Below are 26,078 nucleotides of genomic sequence, written 5' to 3'. Positions count from 1 at the left end.
TATATATATAAGTGTGTGCGCGCGAACGTGTATCAGATATTTTACATTAATGATAAAGAGTTCCAATAATAACAGATATCAGAAATGACCAGCAAAATATAGAAAAGAGCGATGTAATAAAAAATGTAAAACATTTAAACGACATAAAAGAAGAATCGTTCGTATATTTCTAACAATAAGCGATAACAAAAATATTTGCAAATAGAACGAATACTCTTTCGAACGAAAAATAATGAAAGTGAAGCGTGAAAGAAAAAAGGTAATTTCTCCATCAATTAGTTATAATCACGGAAAAAAAAAATTAGCTGCCGTAGCTAAAAACTGCGTGTAGTAACTAGATTTCAGTCGTAATATATGGACAGCGAAAATCTTAGATGTGACACCTATTTATTAGGTGCAACAGCAAACATCTTAGCTGTGATACCTATTTATTAAGTGCAACAGCAAACCGTTTTGCTGTAGTTTAGAAATTTATTTTGCAAACCATGATTAGCTATGGTAGCGAAAATTTTTTTTTCCGTGAAGGTTACCATCTCGAGCTTTGCAACCGGAGATTGTGTTCTAGAAAAAAAAAGCGAAAGAAAGAAGAAAACTTCAGTTTAGAACTTCTTCTCCAAAATATTATTACATCTTTTCATAGTTGAGGTCAAATTTTGATATATAAAAGGATCTTTTCCTCTTAATTAAAAGTAAGTATACTGAACAACAAACAGCGAATGCAAATTTTCATTATTAAAGTTCGGAAGATGTTGACGCTATAATGAAATGCAAACGGAATGTTCGTTAACGTACAATTTGCTCCTAAAGTGGTACGTTAAAGAAAGTTTTAAATGAATTTAGTTTTGTGCGTTTGTTGTATTCATTCGTTGTTCGTTCGCTTGTGCATACTTACTTTTATAAACGCGTTGTCGACCAATCACGCTTACATTAAATGTTTCGTTCGCTATCCAAAACGTATCTTTTTTTTTTATATAAATAACATTCGGCGATATAAAAAGATATTTTTCACTCAGAGAACGGATATTTCGAAAGACTCGTTTTAAATTCCGGAAATTCAGGGCACTAGGAAAGTGACAATCCTGATCAGTTATTCCATCAAATGTCGATAAACTTATCAAAGATATGCTCAGCATTTCGTGGAAGATATATTAGCGTGTTCGGTGATCCGAAATCTCCATACGTTTCGCCGCACCTATATCACGGCGAAATTGATCAATATGTAAAACGATGGAGTTATAGCCTGTCATATCATATCGATATAGCGATTTATGAGTTTGCGTGAACACGAATGCTCTGCCGTGCTCGAATAACAAAGCGCTGCCTCGCAATACTGTGACAGGATACATAATAGCCAATTATTTGACAAAATACAGTGGTACATCTCTTTCTCCTCCAATTATCCAAATGATTCGTGACATACACGCGGGAAGTACAATATACGTAGGCGTAGAGTTCATTCTGATACTACATGAAAACGCTAATTAAAATCGCTTTGACTCTCTTATTTTCTCTTGTATTACTGCTCCATGATACCTGATAAAATATTAAAACGACTAATTAACCGTCTTAAATATTACATTAGTTGAGCGATTGCGTGCGCTGCTAGCCGCGATAAGTAAAATTTACGATGACCTTTCAATTGTAAACGACAGATGAAATCTCTCTTTTTACACTCATATATATATATATACACACACACACACACACACATTATGCTAGGCCTGCGCAATCTTTACTAAAGTGTGATCGACTTTCATAACACGCTATGAATTTTTTGTTCTTTTTTTTTAGAAGACGGAGAGCTCATTACGAAAACAAATAAGTAGTGATATTGCACCATACAATTTCTTTTTTTAAAACTTACAAAATACTTGTGTACTCTTTTCACTTAATGTGTTGATTTTGCCTGCACTTCATACTTTACCAGTTGAAAATTAGGTAAATAATGCGTGAGATTAAATGTTTAAATAAGAAAAAGCCGCTTTACACAAATATGTAAAATCAAAACAGGAGTAAAGCATTTCACTGCATGTTCTTAAACTAATTGTAAGTAAGAATCACACTGCGGTCGACGGATTGAGCAGGCCTGCATTATATAATGCGATTTTTGTTGATCTCAGGACCGATGCAAAATCATACACACACTTTGGAATATTAATTTTGATATTCTAGCCATAATTGCAATGCAAGCTATGTGCACGAATTTATGCAAATCAGTCGATAAAATAAATTATGCCAGAATTACAGACAGTATCAAGTCAAATTGAATGAATATCGTAAACTACTAGATATCATCACAGCATCGCAGTCAATTACTTCGCAATGGATGCAGTACAAGGCAACTCGTAACTACAAATGGTAATTGCTATTTTAGTCGAACGGCCAAAGTGACTAAACAATTTAAGAAAATACTCGTTGAAAAGCAACGTTCTTGTGATAACGAGAACGTAATCATCAATGACTCTTGGAGAGATAATTAAAGGGTGTGTACGTTAAAAGCGCACTCCTCAAGGAGCTTCTCCGCGACGGCTTCTTGCGCCATTTACTTTTGAGTTGCGAAAAAAATATTGTCAGATAAAATAATTTGGTAACATTATAGATTAATATCCTTTAAAATCCAAAAATAAAATATTTTATTTCTATTTATGGTAACATATGATATCGAACGTTTTCTTTTATCGGGCGCAGAATTACTTCAAGAAAACCATACATTTTTTATTTCGAAAATTTTTATTTTATTGTTAAAAAAATTAAACAAGTAATAAGGTGGTTAATCATTGAAATATTATTACTAAAAATTTCCTATATGAAAATTTCCTTCTAAAAAATCTTACTCCATCACAAAATTTTCGAATCAGTTTTATTAATCTTCAATAATTATTCGTATTTATCATCGTCATTCGGTTGATCATTTGTAAAGTCCATTCGACTGGATCCTACAGTGCCTTTCTACTTGATGAACGAATAATTAAGTTCGCCAGTTCCATTTACAGTGTATCTTTTATTTATGCAATAGCGCCTCAGGGATTGGTCACCATAGAGATACCAAGGGCGCTGATTTCTCGCTAAATTATACAAGCTATCAGAGTCACCGGTTGGATGATCGGTTCGGCAGCGGTCAGACTTTTAATTTTACGCAATCGTGCATTACTAAAGCATCAAGCGTTTCTCGAAAGTCTCGAAGAATTACTATGCAAAACGGCTACTTATAAAACAAATATTAAAATTTATTCTCTTGAACGCGTCTCGCTCTACGTCATGGATTTTTATTTCACGCTGACGTAAAAGCATTTTATCATTTATATTATCTTTACTAGTTCTTTAATAGTCGCGCGATTATTCATAGTTAAATTAATGTCACAATTTATTCGCATGTTATTACGGAGATAACTAAAGAGAGTAGCTACTCGAAAAATTTTAGAGTTTTTAAAGAAATTTAGAAACAAGGTAGATAAGTATTTATCGAGCTATTGTAACGCGCGATTGAGCCGGGAACGGATCACGTCACTACCCAAAGTTTTATTTTTTCGATCTTTAATTCGTGGCGAAATAGGCGTGGTCAACGAACTTCCGTTGGGAAAACGATAGCTTTCCTCTTCGTGAGAGGCTGCCATAAATCTGGCAGAACTTAATATCGTCCCGCTCCCCCAGTTCCGTGTCTCTCTATACGTTTTATCGTTCGAAGTACGACGACAAATTCGACAAGAGAAAACGTTGAGGGGAGCAAAGAATGAAGAAGCGACGAATGCTTGCCAGAGAGGAGAGTTCCCGGGTCATCGACTTTGGCATTCGCGTGTTCCACCCTTGCTGAATACATGCGTATTTTGAAAGGGTCGTTCGATATTCTATATTCCCCGCGCACGAAAAGAAATAAAGATAGAGAAATATCATTGAATACCAATAATATACATTTTCTGTAACCAATTAAAACTATAAAAAGAGAAACGTAAGAAAATATGCAAATAATCAACCGCATCCTTGGCATTTTAGAGAAAATGTCTTTGCACAACTGTTGGGATTATAAAATAGAATGACGAAATAAAAGGCACGCGGAGAAGATTATAAGCAATAGAGTTCAAGGATAAACGCGCGGCTGTAAAGATTGTTTCGGATCAATTTTTGATACGTAGTCGGAGATAGATTAATTCCCGGTAGTGGAACAAAAGTATTGAGCAGGGGAAGGGAAGAGAGGAAAGGGGAAGAAGGTAAATGAGCTTTGCAACCAAACAAAATAAATCCTCGTGTTTCCGAACGATTGATTCAGGTTGGAATATTGCCAGCTATCGCGTACAATAATGTTATATACAATAATGGCATTTATTTATTCGATGATGCCGATTGACGCAGTGAATCTGAAATCGAGCACAATAATGTGCGATTATGGAAAAAGTGGCGGTTATATGTAAATTTATCCGTTCGGAATACGTTTAGTTAATCGACTCGAAGCATTGATCGAGCAGAAAAAAAAAGAACAGAGGAGAAAATAAAAACACGGCAATCTGACAGACTTCTCTGTTGCTAATTAAATATCGTTTTCAGGACTCAAAGCTTTTTTCGACTTAAAAACGATCGTTCGATCTTAGATTAATAAATCCTCCGTCCAGTATTTATAGTCGTCATTTGAATCTTAATTTAAGAACGTATCGTAGCGAAATACGTCAATGGATGAAGTTCCTCATACCGATCTTGAGACGCAGTTAGGGTTGCCATAATAAAATTTTCAAAACTAGAACTTATAGCTCAGAAAGCCCGGACATTTCGCTTGCAACCCCGGACGTATACAAAAATGCGAATAGGTTAGCAAGTTGCTTATAACTTATAACAATAAATTAATAATTTTTTTAGATCTCATTAGTACTTAGAGTAAAAGGAATAAATTTAACATGTTTTTAATTTAAAAGAAGTTTTATTATTAGATTCACGCATAAAAATAAAAAAACAAATGGTTGATAACTTCAATTGTATTGAAGTGATTGAATATGATGTGGTTAATTAAATCTAAAAAGCAGAATATTTATGAATATTCTTAAACCCCAGACATTCATAATTACCCCGGACACATTCGAAAAATCCCCCCGGACGTCCCCGGATGCCCTAAAAAAAGAGGACGGTGTCCGGGGAAGAGAGGACGTATGGCAACCCTAGACGCAGTCAACGACCAGACATTCATAATTACCCCGGACACATTCGAAAAATCCCCCCGGACGTCCCCGGATGCCCTAAAAAAGAGGACGGTGTCCGGGGAAAAGAGGACGTATGGCAACCCTAGACGCAGTCAACGGTTCATAATCGTAAAATTGTTGCAGGCGTAATACAAAATCAGGCATTTTATAAAATGCCCAGGTATTTTACAATAAGTCGGCATAACGAGAGTTTTAGGGCTTTCTCGTCCTTTTTCGACATTAATATTAAGAAGTATACACATACACACAATATATACGGCATGTGTGTGTATTATAAAGCGAAACTAATTCTTTAACTATAAAACTATAAAACATTATAAAAAAACTCCCGTTATGCCGGCTTATTGTAAAATGCCTGATTTTATATTACACCTGCAACATTTCTACCGAATCTTTCGCGTCTTAGAAACTCATCTCTGATAACTCAGCTGATTCCTCATTTTGACGAAAAGATTCTAACAATAAATATACAGATTTTATTATCGTAATGTTTTATTGTCGTATTATTGCCGATATTTTTTGTGATAACAGCGTCATCGCAGGATTTTAAACGATCGCGAGATTACACGCCGCTCGATTAGTAGTACGCAATTGGATTTTAAGCGGCACATTCGACAGACCGAGCAGTTTACATCGAAAATGCGGCGCCACGACTGTATAAACCGCGCTCGTCTTGGCGTATTTCTGTTCGCGCCCCAAAAATCAACCAAAACCTTCCACGCGCGTCGCAATAAACGTTCCTCTAGAAGCAGAAGAAGTTTATTGAAACGGAGATTATTCGCGTCGTTCTCAGTTGCATTAGCTAACCGCGCAGTAAAGTCAAGCTCTGCTTCGACACAAATCCTGGTTTACTATTTCTATAAGATACACATTCAAAATGCAAATACATTCGCACGCGTCGAAAAACATTTGTACGCGTGTATGTATGTCGATTAAAATAGGCCTTATTTTTGCTGTCACTAAAATTTTATCAATTAGCAGCGTTCGAATGAAACAACGCTTCGTTAACGCTCGAGAAAATACTCGTCCATCAAGCCGATTGATTTACGTTGCGTAACGTAGAATTAAAAATTGACATTTGACCTTTTATGTGTGCGTAGACGAGAATATTTAATTACGTAATCCTTATATTATATATAGTAAAAAAACCGATGTTGTGTTTCTCCTGAGAGAGGCTCATTCATCATACCGAGAAAAACAAAATGACTCGGAGAATAATAAAAGAAAGACGAGAGATATACTTCGGTATCGGTTTAAAATCGACAAAACATCATTTATCCTCGTATTGCATAATACTATCCAGCTGCAGTCGAGCGCGGAAGCGCATCGCGGCTCGGATATCAATCATTTCTGAAGTTATGCCCCGCATCAGGGATTAAAACCGCGAATGCAGTTAGAGCGCGTAAACAAGTGATGACGTATAAGCGATATAACGAGGGACGTGTGGATAGGAATTTCCATCAGCCACTATCAATTTCCATCGATCGCTACTATCGTATTCCACGAGCAATTTGACGACGAGAAAATTACACTTTGTCCGTAAAAGCGGCTTCGGATAAACGAAGGGCGCTCGTACCCGCGTATCCTTTCAAGCTCGCGTCGGCAAAGCGGATTCGCTCTTACGCCCCGTTTCTGGGGCTTCAATCTCCCTGGCCTCCATTCCCCTCTTTTCTCTTTGCTTGATTGCGATCTCCTCTTTTTTTTTTCTCTCTCTTTTTTCTCTCTCTTTTTTCCTACGTGAATAGGGGTAGTTTCGCGGCTGCCATTCAACACGTCTGAAGGCGCGTTGCAGCGTCGATAAAAGACGGTAATTAATGTATGTAACCGACGGAGAGGAGGGGGGGAAGTATCCTACTATTTACGGTGACAGTTATGTGTACGCGAATGGAATACGCGACGTATCTGTTGTGTTTCTCCTGAGAGAGGCTCATTCATCATACCGAGAAAAACAAAATGACTCGGAGAATAATAAAAGAAAGACGAGAGATATACTTCGGTATCGGTTTAAAATCGACAAAACATCATTTATCCTCGTATTGCATAATACTATCCAGCTGCAGTCGAGCGCGGAAGCGCATCGCGGCTCGGATATCAATCATTTCTGAAGTTATGCCCCGCATCAGGGATTAAAACCGCGAATGCAGTTAGAGCGCGTAAACAAGTGATGACGTATAAGCGATATAACGAGGGACGTGTGGATAGGAATTTCCATCAGCCACTATCAATTTCCATCGATCGCTACTATCGTATTCCACGAGCAATTTGACGACGAGAAAATTACACTTTGTCCGTAAAAGCGGCTTCGGATAAACGAAGGGCGCTCGTGCCCGCGTATCCTTTCAAGCTCGCGTCGGCAAAGCGGATTCGCTCTTACGCCCCGTTTCTGGGGCTTCAATCTCCCTGGCCTCCATTCCCCTCTTTTCTCTTTGCTTGATTGCGATCTCCTCTTTTTTTTTTCTCTCTCTTTTTTCTCTCTCTTTTTTCCTACGTGAATAGGGGTAGTTTCGCGGCTGCCATTCAACACGTCTGAAGGCGCGTTGCAGCGTCGATAAAAGACGGTAATTAATGTATGTAACCGGCGGAGAGGAGGGGGGGGGGGAAGTATCCTACTATTTACGGTGACAGTTATGTGTACGCGAATGGAATACGCGACGTATCTCAATTGTACGTCTGTCAAGAATACTCTTTCGTCGCAATCGCGCGCGTTTCGAATATTCACTTTTATTTACCATACTTTGATACTATTTTTTTTATTACATATGACGTTCCGTCAATTTATAAATAGCAATTTTTCTTTTGCTAGTGATGCAAATAAAATGTTTATTATATGTGGACCTTCATACTAATTATATTTGTAATTTCAAAATTACGTCCTAAGCGCGTAAGTAATAAGTCTTTCATTTTGGTGATAAAAAATAAAAAAAAACGTAAAGAGTTTGAAAATATCATTAGAATCGTAAAGGAGAAAATGGCTCCACCGGGTATCAAATGTCACTCGGACATAATTATTTAATCTAGCAAGAGCTCGTCATGAAAGTTTGCGATAGCGCGCGTGACTCTGTCCCTCTTTTTCTATCTCGCGGGACCTTATTCCGTTTATTTATTTTCCTAAATTCGTTTTTTTTTTTTTTTTTATACAGCAAACCAGACGTTTTTACAACGACACAGGAGTAACGAGAGATACGTGTATTTGTCCAGCTCGCTGATTACTACCTTTAATTACATCTGGGACCGCAGCTTCCTCGATATATGTCCTTTCTGAAGAGCAGCAGCTGCCTTTTTCGCGTATTTGCTCAGAATTATTTCCTTCCGCGCGAAAAAGGGATAGTAGTTGTCCGTTCCGAATATCGAGAGTAGAACGAGTGGCCCAGTATTTTATCGATTCCACCTGGGCCAATCAACGATTAACCGATTCCGTTCGACGACACTGACGGATAATGCCAATACCGTCTCGCGTTTGAATCCTCGTGAAAGGGAGCTGTGCCGACGCGATAAAAAAAAATCTATTTAAAAATATATATAATTAAGAAACAGACACGAGAAAAATATACTTAAATATATGTATATCTATACCATTGTAAATGTCTGGCGAGTGGCGGATTAATGTAGCGATATAGAGCTACATTAATAATCTCGTGAACTAATACGCTTACGACTCGCTCCGTCGTAATAATCCGAGTATTTATGGGAAGTCATTTTGCGAATAAGAAGTCTCTGAAGAGAGGGAGGCATCTCGAGAGGCGCCGGTACGTCGACAACGTTAAGAGCAGAAGAAACCGAACAAGAACGGCGCACATCGCGAGAGAGAAAGTGAGAGAGAGAGAGAAAGAGATAGAGTAAACTTTACCGAGCGTCAACAGTAGCGATGATTCGACTATTTGTGGACCGAAACAAGATACACATTTTGTTTCGTATACCGCATCTTCCTCTCACAACAATACTTCTACGTCTTTTCGAAAAGATAAAGAATACTCGCGGTTCGATTGTTGGCCAAAAAGGGGGGGGGCCAGAAAAAAAAATTCAAAGAAGACAAATAATTTACATTCGAACTGTATACGCAACCGGTATTTCTCCGTTAGCTCTACGTATATTTTTTCTATACGCATGCTAGGAAATTTACCATTTGCTTCTGGCATACCGGAAATCGCGGTAAGATATCGAAATGTCGTAGAAGCACGAGTGCATGCCTATTTCACATGTTTCGCGCGAAGAGCAAGAGACGGTTAATCAAACTCGAAAATTGAGTTGTTCCAAGCTTTTACTATATTAGACTGGCATACTACCGTGCCGTATCGCGATATCGCATCATATTTTGTAGTCCAAGGATGTGCAGCGCGCACGAAGCTGTCCCTTGTGTCGTTAAAGCATCAACATCCACGAGATGTCGAATATAAAAATTAAGCGCTGGTATTACAATGAAAAATAAATTTTCCGACAAATCCGGCGAATTTTTGTCTCGGATTTTTCTTTCCCACGTGACGCTATTTGCCAATATATTTTTTCAAAAAACTTTCGAAAAATATATTTCTTTTATCAAATATTTCTGTCCGTGTATCTTGTATCGAACAATTTTATAAACGCTTAAATATCGCATAAATCATACCTGGTATTTTATACATAGGTTACGAGAGCAGCTTATAATTTACCAAGCTAATGATCAATCTCGCAGGCTCTAGATTTTTTTCTCCCCTTTCTCCCCTTTTGGAATCTTATTTTACGCGACGTGGCGCGATCCCTCTACGGGGTTCGTAAGAGCGCGAAAAAAGGGATAGTTATCGCAGTTCCCAGATACGCGTTCACGCATTTTTAATGCCGCTTGGCGGCCGCGTGAAGGTGCGAGGGTCAGCAGTGACGCTACGTGTCACTGCTCGCGCATTAATGCTATCATGAATAATCTGACCGTCGTCGCTGTGTATGCGATTTTTTTAATTAGCCGGCATTGAACGGGAGGAGAGGCTGCGACGTCGCCGTTGACAGCACGTTAACGTTGACTTATACCGGATTTACAGTCGACGTAACGGTCGACTGGGTCGATGTAACAAGTCGAGTATACTCGACCAGTGTCAACGCTTTTAGTCGGGGTTAATTTTAGTCTAATATTAGTCGACTAAGCTTCTCTCAGCGATTACTACGCTACGTAAACTAAGCATATGACCTGGTTACAGTTTATTTGAGAAAAAAAAGACCGTCGGCATTGTGTGTCCCCATTCGATCGCTCAAACTCGTCGTCGAATGAGTTTATCACGCGTGCAATTTTTCCTTTCTATAATAACGTCAATATATCGATTCGGCAAGTCGCGGTATCGAAATTTTATCGCGATGATCATTGCGGAATTGGGCGCGAAGAACAAAGGCGATGCTTTTTATTTGAATTTATTTCTCAATGATCGTCTTGATGATGAATAATACAAATTAGCCGCGTTCTCGTAATGTTATAAAGCGTTACAAAAATAATGAGCTAAAAACAACTCGCGCACTCTGACATTTTCTAAAATGCATCCATCGAGGTCGGATCTGATCCCGCTATAATAACCCGAAGGTTGAAGAAAATCGGAAACATTTTTTTATGCGCGTAAACGTAGTAGCCAGAGAAAAATTGCATTTTTTTTTTATCGTAGATCGATGTGCATATTTTCCATTTTCCAAAGATGCTCGATCTATTACGATCCCTGTAATACGTATGACTCTTTATAGTTTACCTATTACGTGATCGCGGAATCGGATGCCAATGCGTGAATTCTATGGAATTAGATTTCGTCGGTTTATCATAGAAATGGAATCGACGGCGCGTAACGACGTCATCCATTAAGCAACACCGTGTATTACAGCGTTTCCTATTATCCATTTCATCGTACGAAAGTTATTTCGCTTATATTGGCGATCAATTTCAATCCGACCTTTGCGTCGATGTATAAGGGTGAGATTATGTTCAATTGCAATATGAAACTCATACATATGTAGCCCGTGCATTCTTCCGATAGCAAAAATGTACGAAAGGTACGTATTCAGTCTATTTTAAAAAATTCTCTGAAAATTCCCTGACCTTTCAGGATATTTTTGTTCAAAATTCCAGATAAAAAGAATATTTTACAGATCTTTTGTGATGCAATTTGCTTAAATAAATTTTTTATTGTATGCATTTTCTAATGCTTTTTACTCATGCAAAAAAAGAATACAGAGCCACTTCTTATTTCTAGAACCAACAAATCAACGTCGAATGTTGACAAGACGATGCTCAACGGTCTTGTGTCTCCTGAACGCACCTTATGTAAATGTATTTAAAAAAATGGATAGCTTTCGTAAAATAAACATTTTTCCCTTGCATAACATTTTCATTTTTCTACCACTAAAAAACATGACAATAAAAAGAACATGTACTGCACATTCAATATTTTGTTAGGATATTGAATTATTAGATATTATATAATCAAAAATAAATATATAATAAATATATTTATTAATAATAAAATTAATATATTTATAATAAAATAAATATATTTATAATATATTTTACGCACATAATTCATAGCTTATCGGCGAATTGCCAATTACTTGCAATACAAGAGCATTATCAAAGAAATTTTTTTAAAAATTCCTTTAATTCCAATAAAATTCCATGAGAATTCCCTGATATTTTCAGGTATAAAAGATCCTGAGAATTCCAGATTCTCCATGTTTTTCCAGGGTGTAGATACCCTGGTACATATAGATTAAGGCAGGCGGGAGGTTGCGCAATATGTACCTATATATTGACGCGTAATCAAATGTCTATGCGCGCGATTAATTACGCCGCTACCGCTCGGTGTCGATGGCTTTGAAGGAATTGCCTAGGATCGATCACGCTCCGAGAACTTTGCTCCTAGCCGAATACAGTTTAGCGAACTTTCGTGTAAGAGAAATATATGCCATGCAGAATAATCGATACCCTTTCTACGAAGCTGCTCGCCGACGATGAACTTCCATTTGTGTACCATGTAATTGAAACGAGTATATTCGGCGAAAAAGACGTGTCGCGTATTCGAAATGCTTTAAGATTATCGACTTTTAAGCTTCGCTGATAGACGGACACCGCGATGTGTAATCCGATATTCGGCACCGCCATTCATTCACGCACCGGATTCGGTGCGCCAAATATGTATTCTGACACTAACAAGGAACCGGACTGACAAAACTATTACATTGATTCTATTTTAATCTGAAGAATAAATAGCATTGTTTAATGGAATGAAAAAAAAAAAAAAATTAAAAATAGAACCATTAACGCGCGGTTTGTTTTTGAAAATTTTTTTTTGATCTTTCAAAACCACGCAGTTCGATTTATCCGTCAAATGCTTGTTTGCTTACATTCAAGAGTTAAATTTCTCCGTGATGTTTAAGAACCATATTTTTGTTTATACATAATTAATCGTATGCTTTAAATGTTTCATATTCTTGCGAAGAACGAATCATGAAATGTTCTTTTAAACGAATACCAGATATTATCGTACCCGATTGTATACATATTTTCTTTACAGGGAATTAATAACAAAAAAATGATTGAAACGTTTCGACAAGAAAAGAAAATTAAATCTATTGTGCTTACACTCTGTCAATAGTGTTTTGATATGTATATATACATATATATATATACACAACACATATACATATATATATTCTTTTTCCCTTGGAGTTTCATAATTTATAGAATTTCCCGAGCTTTTCGTAATATTTTTAATGTCATTTTGTAGAAAGATATATACATTTTTTTCTATAGCTGCATAAAAAAAAAAATAACGAATACAGCTAGAAAACATACGTTGTCCCATGAAAATTCCTAGCCTCGTTATGGTCAGACATCACTCTTTACGTCGCTCAAGCACGCAGAGTTTTGCCTTATTCAGTGTTTCGGCCGTGCACGTGAAACGTTAGCTTGGCAAATCGCCAGCAAAAACGAAGCTTGCTACCGAGTCGACTTATTTTCACGAGGCGAAAGCTTCGGTAATATCCGTGGTTTGCGGACCAAAAATAACGCCAACAGTGTAAATATTAGCAAGTTATAATCGATGCAAAGTATCGATCGACGATATAATGTCGAGAAAGCGACCTTCCGGTTTTCCGAGAGATGAACAGAGAGAGAAAGAGAGAAAGAGAGCGAAGAGAGAGAGAGAGAGAGAGAATGGGATCGTGCGTAATCGATCGAACAAAATTTATTCCGATCCCAGGAATTTAATCTTTTCAAGATAAAGCAAAGTTTAACATACGAGCGTATATCGTGTGTGCGTTAAATATATTTGTGTATGGAGATTGACTCGAAATATCGATATCTCTTGACGATGAGAGATCCGAGATAGATTGTCGATCAAAGAAAGATGTTTTAACGTCAAAACATCTCACGCGAGACGGACAACGTAATTCATTTCTGAGATTTATCGAGATCGATTCTCTAACGAAAATACGCTTGTGATTCTAATACCTGACGATCGTGAAGCCTATGAACTACCGAGAGAATTAGAAACACAGATTTGCGAGTGGCTTCCTAAAAGTTCGCGCGTCGACTCTCGGCATCGCGGCTGTTTGTAAACATTTTTTTTTCTCCCCGGCGAACTCGCGAAACCGAGGGACGATAGCGAGGATACCGGACGATTGAGAGACGTCGATTTAAACGTCGTCACGAGGGAGATGCATCGGCAACGACGGAGTTTCGAATGGAGCAGGAGAGACGATAAAGGAAGAAGAACAGGGAAAATACACAGGCGGAAGAGGCACTCAAAAAAATGTCTTGCTGATATAGGTAGATTTCTAGCTGTCACAACAAAAATTTATCGCTATTTTTTGTATCTGTTAGAATATTGTCTGTTACATATAGAATTTATAGCAGCAATATTCTAATAATATCTTCTAGAAAATTTAGGTCCCATTGCCAAATGTTAATCACTGCATTGGATAAATATGAGTTTCGATACTACAGCTAGAACGATCTTTGTGAGAAATATAACTGCCAATTATAACTGCAGCATCGAAAAATTGAGAGAAATTGTTTAAAAGAGCTAGATAGATTGGGCGCGTTATACAAATATGTTAGACGTGAGGATTATATATTCATTTGTTTCTTGCCGCTAATTTTTTCTGTGTACCACAGCCAAACTTTATAACAAGTATGATTGGCCTTAACATGGATAGGCGCCACAGAAAAACATTCTTTCTAAATTTCACAAACAGTTCAGATATAAATTCTGTCTCTGTCACTTAGATTGATTAAATGCGAAACATATGCGATATCACAGTATTTGCTAATCATTTATGTACCTCAGTTAATTTTGCGCACCCAGAAAATTTTTGCTGTAGTTGCAATACCACTTTTTTGAGTGGAGAGAGAAGGGAGGGGCAGGAAATGGGGAGAGGTCCTCCGGCGGACGGGCGGTCGGTGCCGCCGCCGCCGCCGCGCCGTCCGCCTCCTCGTCGTATCGAACCGCACGCACCGGAAGCCGCCGGAAATCGCGGAATAAGGAGAGTTCGTGTACCTAGGATCCGGCAGAATAATCCTCTTGCTGGCACGGGCGGCCGGCGTGCACTTGCTCTTCTCCATGGCCATCAGGTAGCTGACATCGGCCAGCACCGCCTCGAGATCCGCCATTTTCCTTGATGATCCTTTCGTCGATGGGTTGTCGCGCGAACACGATGATCAACCCCTCTTCTTCGTCGAGCGGGGTCCTGCCTGCCTTCTCTAACTCTTCCTCCTTCACCTCCTTCTCTTCCCTCGCGTCCGGCACCTCCGGACCTAGCACACGCAGCCGAGAGCCAGCCGCTTCGCTCTGCCACGGGCGGTGCTCCGCCGTGTGTTTCTCACTGCCGCATATTTTTAGCGTAACACCGACAATGACGATGACGACGATGACGGCGACGGCGACGATGACGACGGTGGCGAGGATAGCATTCCGTGCGATCGAACGTACGCGCGTCGAAAGAGCCTCGCTCAATTGACAGATACGATCCTTAATTGACGAACGAACGTCAATCGACGAATGATCGTGACACGGAGCGAGCAACACGACGCTTCGGAGGACGATGCTCTCTTCTTGTCTCTCTCTCTCTCTCTCTTTCTGTTTCTTTCCGTCTCTCCCTCTTTCGCGCTCCTTCCTTCGCCTCGTTTCGCTCTATCCTTCTCCGTTATCCTCTCGGAATGTGCGACGACACTTCTCTTCTTCTTTTACAATATCGCCTCTCGCACGTATATAAGACTACGCGCCGCGACGAAGCTCTGGCCTCTTTTCGGCCGCGCGAGCTCCCATTTTAACGCGACGCGATGTACCGTTCCTCTCGTCACGCCCGTGTACGCGATTGACGTCGCGCGTCAACTACGCAGAGCGATTCGAGATTAATGACGTATCGGGGTGATCGGACGCGCGCATTCACTCCGAGACGAGACGCGGAAAAATTTCACGCGTTACGAACGCAGTAGGCGCACTGGCAAAAAAACAACGGGAACAACCACAAGTTCACGACTGCCCGCCCGACAGTCGACGACTCACAGACTCACTGACTCACACTACTCGCACTTCACATTCACGCTCCGTGCTTGCTCGCGTCCCAATTGGTCGAGCGCCTCTCGCGGAGCAGACGCGAATTAATTTATCGGTAAAACAGTTTTGATCGGTAAACCAGGTTGCGATACGAATTCGTAAGTGACTTGAGCAATCGTCGGAAAGGTAGACCTCCTGTAATCTTACGCATCATTTTCTTGGTTATAATGACAAAAAAGATTAAATATTTAATACTTTTCTATTGACAAAAGCGTTAGTTTGTATCTCTATACATGTTTGGATATGACACACGTGTGCTTGATCATAATTTCATTTTTTAATTAACTGCAATGATATATTTTTCTTATGTCGGGGCTACGATATATATAGCGATTTTTTTATAATTGGTTATGGAGAATTTTTATTTAAATAATAATATGCACTTTTATATTTAAATGTAATTTACTGTCATTTGAAATCCCATTAAGTGCGTTTACATACATCCTATCCATAATAAGGAAATGGCTTTCATTTATACGAGCCAATGACACTGTTGTTATTCATCGGAAACGATGGAGTCGATTTAAGCAAAATTGATCGGATCGATTGCATTCATTGTAACACATGCCATTCAAACTTCACAATCGTATTACAGACTATAATATCACAAAAGCAATCGTGTGATACGCAATTTAAAATTGCTAGCCTTTTAAAAGTTTTAAAAACATATGAGGATTTAAACAAGAGATGAATGAAGAGAAATAATTGAATAAAGAATTTAAAAGAATAATTATAAATATAGAATAAAAAAGAAAAACAATTATAAAATACAATAAAGTAGAAAAATTGTTATTGTAATATAATACTATAATAGTAGTTTAATGAATTATAATTCCATTATTTCAAAAATATTATAAATTCTCATAAATTGAAACATTATAGAATTTTTGTTACATTTATTTCGCAACAATTACTACACATTGCGACAAATACGTAATTTACGTAAGACCATCATACCCGCAGCTCAACGAACACACTAGAAACTCACAAATCGAAGATTTCACTTATGTTTAGTAATAAGAGTATATTAACATAAGGAGTGATAAAAATAAAAGTGAAGCAAAAGTTATCAGCTTATAGTGAAAACAATAAAATCTATTTAAAAATAATAAGCATATCCTCTTCATATCTTGTGCTTTTTGTGCTTTTTTTATAAAACATATAATTGCTTTTTACTTATAATTTATTTGCTAGTAAATAATTTCTCTGGAAAAAAATAGATAAAGACTGATAGCAATTTATTTTGCAAAATTAAATATGTTTAATTTTTAGATATTAATTTAAAAATATTCGAATTTCTTTGTTTAATTTGTTTCTCTACAATATATTATTACATTGGACGGATTCCACGATTCTTTTCTGTTGAAAAAAGTTTTATGAAACACACACAAACACATACATACATATGTATAAACTACATTCGAAAGATATCTCATTTTACGAAGTACACATTAGACGTTTCATCTTGCTGCATCGGTATATGTATATGCTACTGACTAACAAGCGTAAACGATGCCAGAGAGTTACGTAAAACGAAGGACACTAGTTTCGATGTTCGCTATCGATATAGGCTTCCGATACTTGTACAATTGTAGTTGTTGCACTGTGGGAAAGCCTTTTAACAGCAGGACATTAGGCAGTCGTACTAAACGATGCGATGTGTCTGAATTCATTTAAAAACTCCATTGTAAAAAGAATTCCTATTTTATATTTATTTATTTCAAAATATTTCGACGATTTCTTCACACCATATTAAATTCTGATTTTATTAAAATTAATTTTAAAATCAACTGGCAAAAAACGTATTTGCATGTTCTTCCAGATCATTGTGAATTTAATCAGACAAATAAATTCATACACAAACAATTTAATATCTCATATCCTGAATTTTTTAATCTCATACCTTATGGTGTATTGCAGCCAAAGCAAACACTTGCTCTTAAACAGCAGGCCTTTACTTCATTTAAGTATCGAGTACTTCGTAATCGTCCACGATAACGATACTCCGAAGGCCGAATTTGTGTCACCGATGAGCGAACGTACATACACTTGGGCGGCGCAAAGCATCCCAGATAATCGTTTGCCGACCTCGCCATCGTTTTTTTTTTTCCTTTCTTCCTTTTTACGACAATGCTGGTGAATGGATTGATGTGCGCGGAGCTGTATTTACCCAGCCGCATCCGATCGTTCGATCAGGCAGGCGGATGGCGCGGCCGGAATGCCCCTCTGCTCTTCCTCGTCGTATCCGCCGTTGTACGGCTCGACGCACGATAGCTTTTCATTTCGTTACGCGTCTGTCCCGCAGTTGGTTAGTGGAACGCTTGCCCGTCGATCTCACTCTCTGTATAAACGAAAGAACGACGAATGTACGCCGAGAGTGAATCGCGAGCACGGCTCGATTACGTCGAGGAGCGCGTACAACCGCTGAGGAGATATACCGATCTTTAACCCGCCGACGACGATGCACGCTTCAGCCAATAAGTGTGACAATTGCTACTAGAGAGTTCAATGACGGATCAGCGTTTTGCATAAGAGAGTGTGAGTGGATACTCCACACAAATACAAAAAGCAAAAAAGAAATTATATATTCACAATTTCTAAATAATTAAATATAATGAAACGAGTCTTAGTAGAAAAATTCTGATTTTCATTCTTTTATTTAAAGTGGGCATTAATATAGTATGAGTTTTTATATATTTTTTATTTCTTGAACATATTCCATTTTTTTTATAATTTATAAAACTGAACTTTGTAAACTTTTTCCTTAATATTTGCGTTTACAGAAATTATTTGTTTATCGTACAAACATGGCTTTATATAATTAATATAAATTTTGTAAATTATGGATATTTTTATTTCGTGCTTTATAATACTCTATATGACTTTACATAATAATTTTAATTTAAGTCTTATAAAATATATAGTTATAATTCAATTATATCCTGAAGTCACATGCGGACTGGATGCGGTTACGTGTAAATGTAGAAATAGCTAACAATAAGCTGTTATTCTATTATCACTCATCACCATTTTAATAAGTGTGAGTAATCATTAGCATAAAAGTCATATTGCACATTAATGCTATGTCTTTTTTTACAAGAACACCTAATAACACGCATTACATCACTATAGTGTGACCGATTCCTTTAATCTGTAAGTGAAAAGATATGTTTCTTACGTATTATGTTATCGAGAGATTTTTGTTTGCGAATGGGCGTAAGGGCACGACCACATTTTTTTTTTTGCGCTCACCTTCGCGTGTTTAACAAAGTTGAGAATAAATCCCATTGTAAATCGCTATCGCGAATTATGTCGTGTGCTTACGTAGTGTCAAGAGATAGCGGAACCAAAAGCACGAGGTAAAAACGGCACGCGTAATATTATGCAGCGAACAACTCGCTTATATATGAGAAACGTTGCATTATCTTGAAACCTTGAAGATAGGAGGGAGTTCTTAAAGGAGCAGCTAACGCGGATGATCGCATTCGACCGCTTCTTCACTCGACGATAAACTTAGTCTAATGCACGCTGATTTCAACTTTTACAAGTGATAGCGACATTACGTAACGAAACTTGCATATATAGGTAAATCAACGGTACGAGTGAGAAGCAGAAGATGTTGTTTCGGAGTCTATAGAACAATCCGGGAATCCTTGAAAAGCAAACTCTCGCAACTGATTTCATCCCGTCGCATTTGCAGTGCAAAGATACACAATGACGGTGACGATCCTACGCTTCATGGCTTTCGTCTGCAGTCTTGCTTTAAGCACAGGTAAGAATGTTTTACACAATCTATTAAAGAATCTAATACCTTCGCTAAATAGTAAATATATAATGAATATTAATATAGAGGGATGTATATATAAAGAGAAAATTTATTTTTTGTTAATACAATAAAATTTTATCAACAAAAAACGAAAATGTATAGACATATTATAATAAAAATACTATACATATTATATTAAAAAACTATAAAAAGACTTTATTCTTCTTGGTACTTTTTTAGCGACAATTTTACTGAGCTTAAAAAGAATTTGCAAAAGTCATTTTTTAACTCGTTTGTGATTTGACATTTACTTTGAATTACAAATATTTAAAATTTGACAGTTTATAAAATGTATTTAAATAGACGCTTTCTTTTTCTGAGTTGCAAGTATAGTTCGTCATGTAAGATCATGCAAAAAGTACACACAGATCGTAGACGTGTGACACATGACTATTTAACTGCAGTTCGTACTTTATAAGATACTTACGTCCTTCAGGTTGGTCTCAGAATTGTCAGGATCAAGATACGGGATGGGAGAAAATAATCGGAGCTAAGCCTGCAAACGCTGCAGAAACTATATTATACACAAACAGTGCCATAGGTAACAACGGTATTATCGTGCCTTGTTTTGACAGGTATTTCATCAATTAATTATTTCTAATAAATGCTATACTCTAAATAATAGATTGCTTAGATATTCAAAAAATTTTAATATATAGTAATATAAGTGCATCTATAAATCTTTAGATAAGTAGATTTGTATATTATATTGTTGAAAATGGAAATACCGCAAAATCTTTTATAAAAAAAATTAATTTCTATTTTTTACAAAGAGAATAAATAGTCACATGCATCAAATATACAAAAAATATTTATATTAATTAAAAATAATTCATCTATTACAGGTGTAAAAGCTTGAATTGCACAGCGTTTGTGATCGACTTTGCGAGGAACATTTGTTACAGCGTGCAAGTAAAAGGCGAGGAACTCATTCCTGAAACTAATGCCACGTTTTTCCACAAAATCTGTATTAAAGGTAAAGATTGTTTCCTCCTCTATTGTAATATGTATACTATAGATTTAGTAAGATTATTTCAGATTATGTGATAGAAGAAAATATTGAAAATATGTTACAAAATTTTTCATAATTTTTTGTTTCTACAGAAAAAAATTTTAGAATCAATATCCTTACTCAGAGAAAAATATACTTCTTAAAATTTCTTACTTTTATGCTTTAGTTTCACCAAATTGCAAGCGGCAAAGACTGTGGCAAGTAGAAAGAACTTTAGGAGCTATTTTAAAAGATGGACACTCTAACTTATATTATCAAGCATTGTTACGAAGAAGCGAGTGTTACAAGAAGTGTTTGCAAGCAGGTACGCATTTTATAGAATAATTATACAGATCGCGTGTCGACTCATAATCCGTCTCAAATAAATCAATTTAAATTTCCAAAAATAATAGTTTTGTTATGTATATAAACTACATAAAAATTTTTGTATAATATTAGGAAGTGAATGCGAATCTGCGCAATTTCGTACGAGCGAGCCTTTGTCAATTGACGATACTATTGGCACGTGTTCGTTGTCAAAGTTTGAGAGAGGTACTAGACCGCAAGCTTACAGATCGTCGATGTATCGGGATGAGTATCTGCAAGATCAGTGCCATAATATATGTAAGTGACTTATCTGTCTTTTTAATTATAAAAATTGAATTGTATCCAATTTGTCCATATTTTTGTCTAGCGAAGAAAAGCTATTGTTCCTATGCGGAGTTTCGGAACGTAACATTGCCATACTCGGATGTGGCGTTGCCGGGACTCGACATAAAGCAGGTATTTCTCGTATTTCTCTTATCGGTTCGCGCGTGAATGAATGTGTGACTCGATTATGATCCTTTTAGTGCGAGGAGAAATGTGATCACAACGAGAATGGTTTCATATGCAGGGCCTACACAGTCGACTATTCGGAAGAGAAACCATTCTGCTTGCTGCATTCTGACGATACAATCAGTCTTGGAGTCAGTTCGCTAGTTGCCAGACCGAACGTCATTTATAAAGAACAAGAAGCTTGCCTAGATTGTACGTTGGCGATAGACAGATAATTTTATAAGCATTATTTCTCGATAAACTTTTAACACTGCCATATTTTACAGTGAAAGTACAATGCGGCGAATCAATCATGACAGTTACATTAACCACTACGGAGCCTTTTGACGGACGGATATACGTGAGCGGATATGGAGATACTTGCGGTGTTAATGGTGTTGGGAAAAATGTGACGATCTTAAGATTGCCACTGCCAAAGAAAGAATCCATCGGTCAATCTAATATCGAGTGTGGTCTTACACCTGCGTTTTCCATTGACAACGAAAATCGGTATTTTTGTGTTCTTAAAACCCTGCTATTCGCAGTAAATTTTGAATCGTGATATCTTACGACGTCTCTTATTTGCAGAACGCATACGTTGGTTTGGGCCACCATTGTGATACAATATAATCCGATTATTCAACGATTGGGAGATCAGTCGGTGAGAGTTGGATGCTCATTAGACGGTCGCGATATCCCGGAGCCGAGAAACGTGTCCGTTAATTCGAGTTTTTCTTTCTTGGATCCAAAGTAAGTCTATTTCTTTTTTTTTTTCATCCAATGTTATTTACAATCTTTCCAACAAATAATATTATTTTATAAAATTTAATCACGAGCCTGATACAAAAATCTTATCTCGATATTATGACAAGTATCCCCGATATTCTGGCTCTGGTTATTCTTTTTAGCGCAGGCGTGCCGCCAGTTGGGTCCATCGTAATAAACGTATCGTCCGAAGTGCCCGTGGTGACGATGAGAATCCTCAACGAAGAACATATGGATGCAGTCGTTACTCAATTAGGACAGAAGCTAACGCTCAGAATCGAAATTCAACCTGTTGACGGTGAGTCACTAGCGTGTCTCTTGATATTTATGCAGAATATGTCAAATTTTACCCTATTTCTGTTATTTATAAATTCTCTTTGATCGATTTAAAGTGAAATTCTCTCCAACAGGAATATCGAAGCGTCAATAATTTTTTTACAGGACCTTACGATATCATAGCTGGGCACCTCGTAGCTAGTAGCGCATCCGGAGATTCCTCGTATCTTCTTCTGGATGAATCTGGATGTCCGACGGATCCGGCAACTTTTCCCGCGCTATTAAAGGATCCAATGGACAACCGTTCTCTGATCTCAACATTTACTGCCTTCAAATTTCCCGATAGTCAAATTGTGCGATTCAACGTCATCGTTAGATTTTGTCTCGAAGAATGTGAGCCGGTAAGTTGGCGACTTTTTTAAACATTCTAACACGGTTTTATGTCTTAAATTTGTAATTATTATAGAATTAATATTCATATATATACAAACGTACAAAATCATAAATTTATAATTTTTTTGAAGACTACTTGCAGAGGAGGACAGATTTCGTACGGCAGGAAGCGACGATCGATTGAGCAGCCGCTCATCGCCGAGGTAACAGAAATTTTCAGAAACCTCACCCCCGCGGAATTACCGTTACAACTATCTATCGTCGTTCAAAGTCCGGTGATAACAGCGGACCATTTACTGTCCAGGGAAAATCCGGTTCCTGATACAGTTGTGATCACCGGCGGAAGTGAGTTTGAGAATCGGCATCGTTGCCTCTTCCAAGCATCGGGAACGTCTAGATCCATTTGCATATATATTTCTGATTTTTATAGTTATAAAATTATCGCAAAGCTTATTTGTATATTGGTTTTCCCAATTTTTTTTAAATTATTTTATCGACCATATTTAAATAATCGTATATCGTGACGCGCGAAAAGTTCTCAATTATTATAACTTGAATTCAAATTGACATTAATCGTTCAAGACAAGATATTAGCTTTACAGTTATAAGATAAATCTTTTTTTTTCTCAGATCTTTCAACCAATACTGACAGTTTACTGCTCGTTGAAATAAAAATCTTGAAATATGAAGAAAAAAAGAGGATAGTATAAACGAATTAAATTTTTTTTTTTTTTTTTTTTTTTTTAGAATCTATAGATGGCCTTTTGTGCGTGGATGCGAGTCTGGCTTTGGGTCTTCTGATTTTTTGGTTAATAATCCAGATTGTACTCACCGTTGGCTGCCTTTTAGCAGTTCGTCGCTATAGAAAAATGGCTGTTGAGGCCGAAGAAGACAGAGCTGATATACTGGCGAGGCATCTTTACGGTATTCACGGAGGAAACTTTGAAATCGCACGAAGAGTTAGGTGGGCCGATCGAAACGATTCCTCGATCGAATGATTAGTTCCTTTTCCCAATTTTTCAAGCAAAGAGAATTCAGATACCGAGTTGGTGCAAAATTTTTCAAGTAAAATCAGAAACAAAATTTTCAGTTTTAATTTGTAAGCTTTAAAGAACACGATATGTCCAGTCGAAAATGTGACCTTAGATACCGGAAGCGCTAAGACATTAGTGAAGATATCAGTGTCTCTTGATATAATGAGATAATAATTTAAAAAAAGACTATAAAATTCGCATTTAATCTTAGCATCGTTAATTTCAGTCATTTAGAGGATAAAAGGTCAAAATAAAAATTAAGTGTGTGTCCATCAGTTAATTACTTTTGCTTAAAATGGATGAATATATTTGTAATATGTGTGCATATATGCTATGTGTAAATATGTGTATTTTTCTTCCATTTTCTAGATAATCAATCTTTTACTATTTCATTAGAATGATATTATTGTAAATTGTATTGTTTAATGATGGTTATAAATCATCCACTCGTGCTTGTTGAACAGCGTCCATAATATCTTAATGTCACTTCTGTAAATATCAGATATCACATGTTGGTGTTTCAATGTATCTACCTAATAATCGCACTGCCCTATGTATAGTAGCTGTATTTTTTTATGTTAAACTCGATAGGACAAAGACCATCAAATAAAAAATAAAAGATAAATATATTTGCTAAATATTCGCTAATGTAAAAAATTTGTTTATGCTAGAACAACCAAGAGTATTTAGATTAAAAATCAAAGATATAGAAATAATAATTATTATTCATCAAAAGATGACAAAGATAGTCTACATATCTGATTCAAAAATATTAATAACCTGTTTAGTTTCTAATATAAAACTTTAATTTTACTCTTGTTTTTAATAGAAAAATTATATTAAATAACCTAATATTTTTTTTCAAATAGCAAGACAAGCCAAGTTATTGAATATAAGGAATTTTCGCTTTTATATTGAATATGTCATACCTTTTCCACACCTTTGCGCACAACCCAGTCCTCCTGGATTGGTGTAATCAACATTGTCCGTACCGCAAACAGGATTGTATTCATGTGTTACCTGCGATCAAAATATATGATTATAAGAAATATTAAAATTATTCTCCAAAAGAATGCAATTCTCAAGTTCATACAATTGCCTTTTTCTATACGTTAAGATTGTGTGTAAAAAATAAGAGAAAGTACATATATATATATACAATTTTTTTTTAAATTAAAATAGATTTTTCTTTTATGTTTTTTATATAATTTGTTAGAACCGATTTCTGATTTACTTTACATATGTTAAAATAATTATTTATATAAAAGATTTTCTCTTCAATTGAATAAAACATTTATATAAACGTTTGTATGAAATAAAATATATATAATATTTTTAATTAAAAGATAATAATTACTGGGCAAGAATCGACGCACGCATTCAATTGATTCACGGATTGAGGAGTCGTAGTCCTATCATTCTCATTCCTAGATGCCACAGTCGTTGTGGATGTTGATGTAATTCTTCGTTCTCCATTGGGTGACCTGGTAGCGACTGGTCCGTCAAAGACGATATCATCTCTCTTTTATTTCAGACATTTCATAATTACCTCGTAATCCAAATTTTTCGAGATATCTTAGATATCGACTTAAATACTGGAATATTAAACTTCCAATATTTTTTTTTTTAGATATAAATATATTCTTTCTTTAAAAAAAAACACAAAAAAGACAGAAAATTTTCTAATAGCTATAACGGCATTATTCTTGTAAACACGTAAATCTGCCGACTTAGATTTTGCGTTGTAATGTTTGTTTATAAAACATGTAATTATTGCTTTTAATTATACACGGATTACATAAAAGAACACATTCCGGTTTTATTGTAACACTTGATGCAAAGCACAATCGTATCTCTTAATTGTTTAAATATCTTTCACATTGTTTAGATATACTTCTTTCTTCTCTTTGCTTATGTCGAAAGAGCGTTCACTTACTTGTGGGAATGCAGCGATGAGAATCAGCGATGCGGCAACTATAGAAAGTATTAAATCTAATACAATTGATATTAAAAAAATTAATTGGTTGACAAGTCGCACACGAAGCAAATGAAATCAGTTTCTTACCTAGACACAAGTAAGATAACATATTGATGAAGTTTAATAACGTTTAGTTCCTAAGAGACCACGCCGATCGGCTACTGTATGTATTCAAGATGATCTACCGAAGGTCGACGATCTACTGTTTCAGAATATCAGCTGCGTTCCCTTTTATAGCATTGGCTGCCAGCCAGTGC

At 36.6% G+C, this 26,078-nt stretch overlaps 3 protein-coding genes and 1 long non-coding RNA gene across 10 annotated transcripts in view; 1 reads left to right on the top strand and 3 right to left on the bottom strand.

Moving 5' to 3' along the window:
• LOC115238912 (G protein-coupled receptor kinase 1) overlaps positions 1-15,727 on the bottom strand; it is a 21,148-nt gene extending 5,421 nt beyond the window's left edge. Inside the window, exon 1 of the mRNA XM_029813078.1 lies at positions 14,684-15,727. Within this exon, the coding sequence (XP_029668938.1) occupies positions 14,684-14,796 (113 nt within the window). The 5' untranslated portion in view covers positions 14,797-15,727. The remainder of the gene's footprint in view (positions 1-14,683) is intronic.
• An 898-nt stretch (positions 15,728-16,625) lies between these two features.
• On the bottom strand, positions 16,626-17,787 carry LOC115238902. The gene is made up of 2 exons (XR_003884564.1): positions 17,646-17,787; positions 16,626-17,405 (listed from the first exon to the last, which is right to left on the bottom strand). It is a non-coding gene; the product is annotated as an uncharacterized LOC115238902 (long non-coding RNA).
• On the top strand, positions 17,670-24,468 carry LOC115238898. 6 transcript variants are annotated; one of them, XM_029813054.1, is made up of 14 exons: positions 17,670-18,280; positions 19,328-19,514; positions 20,005-20,143; positions 20,414-20,544; positions 20,747-20,884; positions 21,019-21,183; positions 21,254-21,342; positions 21,411-21,588; positions 21,663-21,885; positions 21,964-22,125; positions 22,284-22,438; positions 22,582-22,817; positions 22,941-23,154; positions 23,557-24,468. In XM_029813054.1, exons 2-14 carry the CDS (start codon positions 19,457-19,459, stop codon positions 23,805-23,807), a joined length of 2,139 nt encoding a protein of 712 aa, XP_029668914.1. In that variant the 5' UTR covers positions 17,670-18,280; positions 19,328-19,456; the 3' UTR covers positions 23,808-24,468. The 6 variants fall into 6 exon arrangements, with proteins under 6 accessions (XP_029668914.1, XP_029668915.1, XP_029668916.1 ...); XM_029813055.1 differs by lacking the exon at positions 17,670-18,280 and adding an exon at positions 18,476-18,782; XM_029813056.1 differs by lacking the exon at positions 17,670-18,280 and having other exon boundaries at positions 19,233-19,514; positions 22,941-23,012; positions 23,114-23,154.
• Positions 24,128-26,077, bottom strand: LOC115238900. Of its 2 annotated transcripts, none has more exons than XM_029813059.1 (5): positions 25,909-26,077; positions 25,780-25,835; positions 25,201-25,365; positions 24,773-24,863; positions 24,128-24,332 (listed from the first exon to the last, which is right to left on the bottom strand). In XM_029813059.1, the coding sequence occupies exons 1-5, from the start codon at positions 25,928-25,930 to the stop codon at positions 24,283-24,285; spliced, it is 384 nt and encodes a 127-aa protein (XP_029668919.1). In that variant the 5' UTR covers positions 25,931-26,077; the 3' UTR covers positions 24,128-24,282. The 2 variants fall into 2 exon arrangements, with proteins under 2 accessions (XP_029668919.1, XP_029668920.1); XM_029813060.1 differs by having other exon boundaries at positions 25,780-25,817; positions 25,909-26,075.
• Between the last annotated feature and the right edge of the window lies 1 nt (position 26,078).

This window comes from Formica exsecta, unplaced genomic scaffold (genome assembly GCF_003651465.1).
Source record: "Formica exsecta isolate Colony F162 unplaced genomic scaffold, ASM365146v1 scaffold362, whole genome shotgun sequence".
In the NCBI taxonomy this organism is placed as follows: domain Eukaryota; kingdom Metazoa; phylum Arthropoda; class Insecta; order Hymenoptera; family Formicidae; genus Formica; species Formica exsecta.
This window is presented reverse-complemented; position numbering and strand designations above follow the sequence as displayed.

What these genes read in the sequence shown, in the direction of transcription:
- LOC115238900 (XM_029813059.1), bottom strand. Translation starts at nt 25,930, where the DNA reads ATGTTATCTTACTTGTGTCTAG. An exon ending in GTTATCTTACTTGTGTCTAG is followed by an intron (nt 25,836 to 25,908) that starts GTAAGAAACTGA and finishes CAATTGTATTAG; the next exon opens with ATTTAATACTTTCTATAGTT. An exon ending in TGCGCAAAGGTGTGGAAAAG is followed by an intron (nt 24,333 to 24,772) that starts GTATGACATATT and finishes TGATATTTACAG; the next exon opens with AAGTGACATTAAGATATTAT.
- LOC115238898 (XM_029813054.1), top strand. Translation starts at nt 19,457, where the DNA reads ATGACGGTGACGATCCTACGCTTCATGGCTTTCGTCTGCAGTCTTGCT. An exon ending in ACAAGAAGCTTGCCTAGATT is followed by an intron (nt 21,589 to 21,662) that starts GTACGTTGGCGA and finishes CATATTTTACAG; the next exon opens with TGAAAGTACAATGCGGCGAA. An exon ending in TCCATTGACAACGAAAATCG is followed by an intron (nt 21,886 to 21,963) that starts GTATTTTTGTGT and finishes TCTTATTTGCAG; the next exon opens with AACGCATACGTTGGTTTGGG.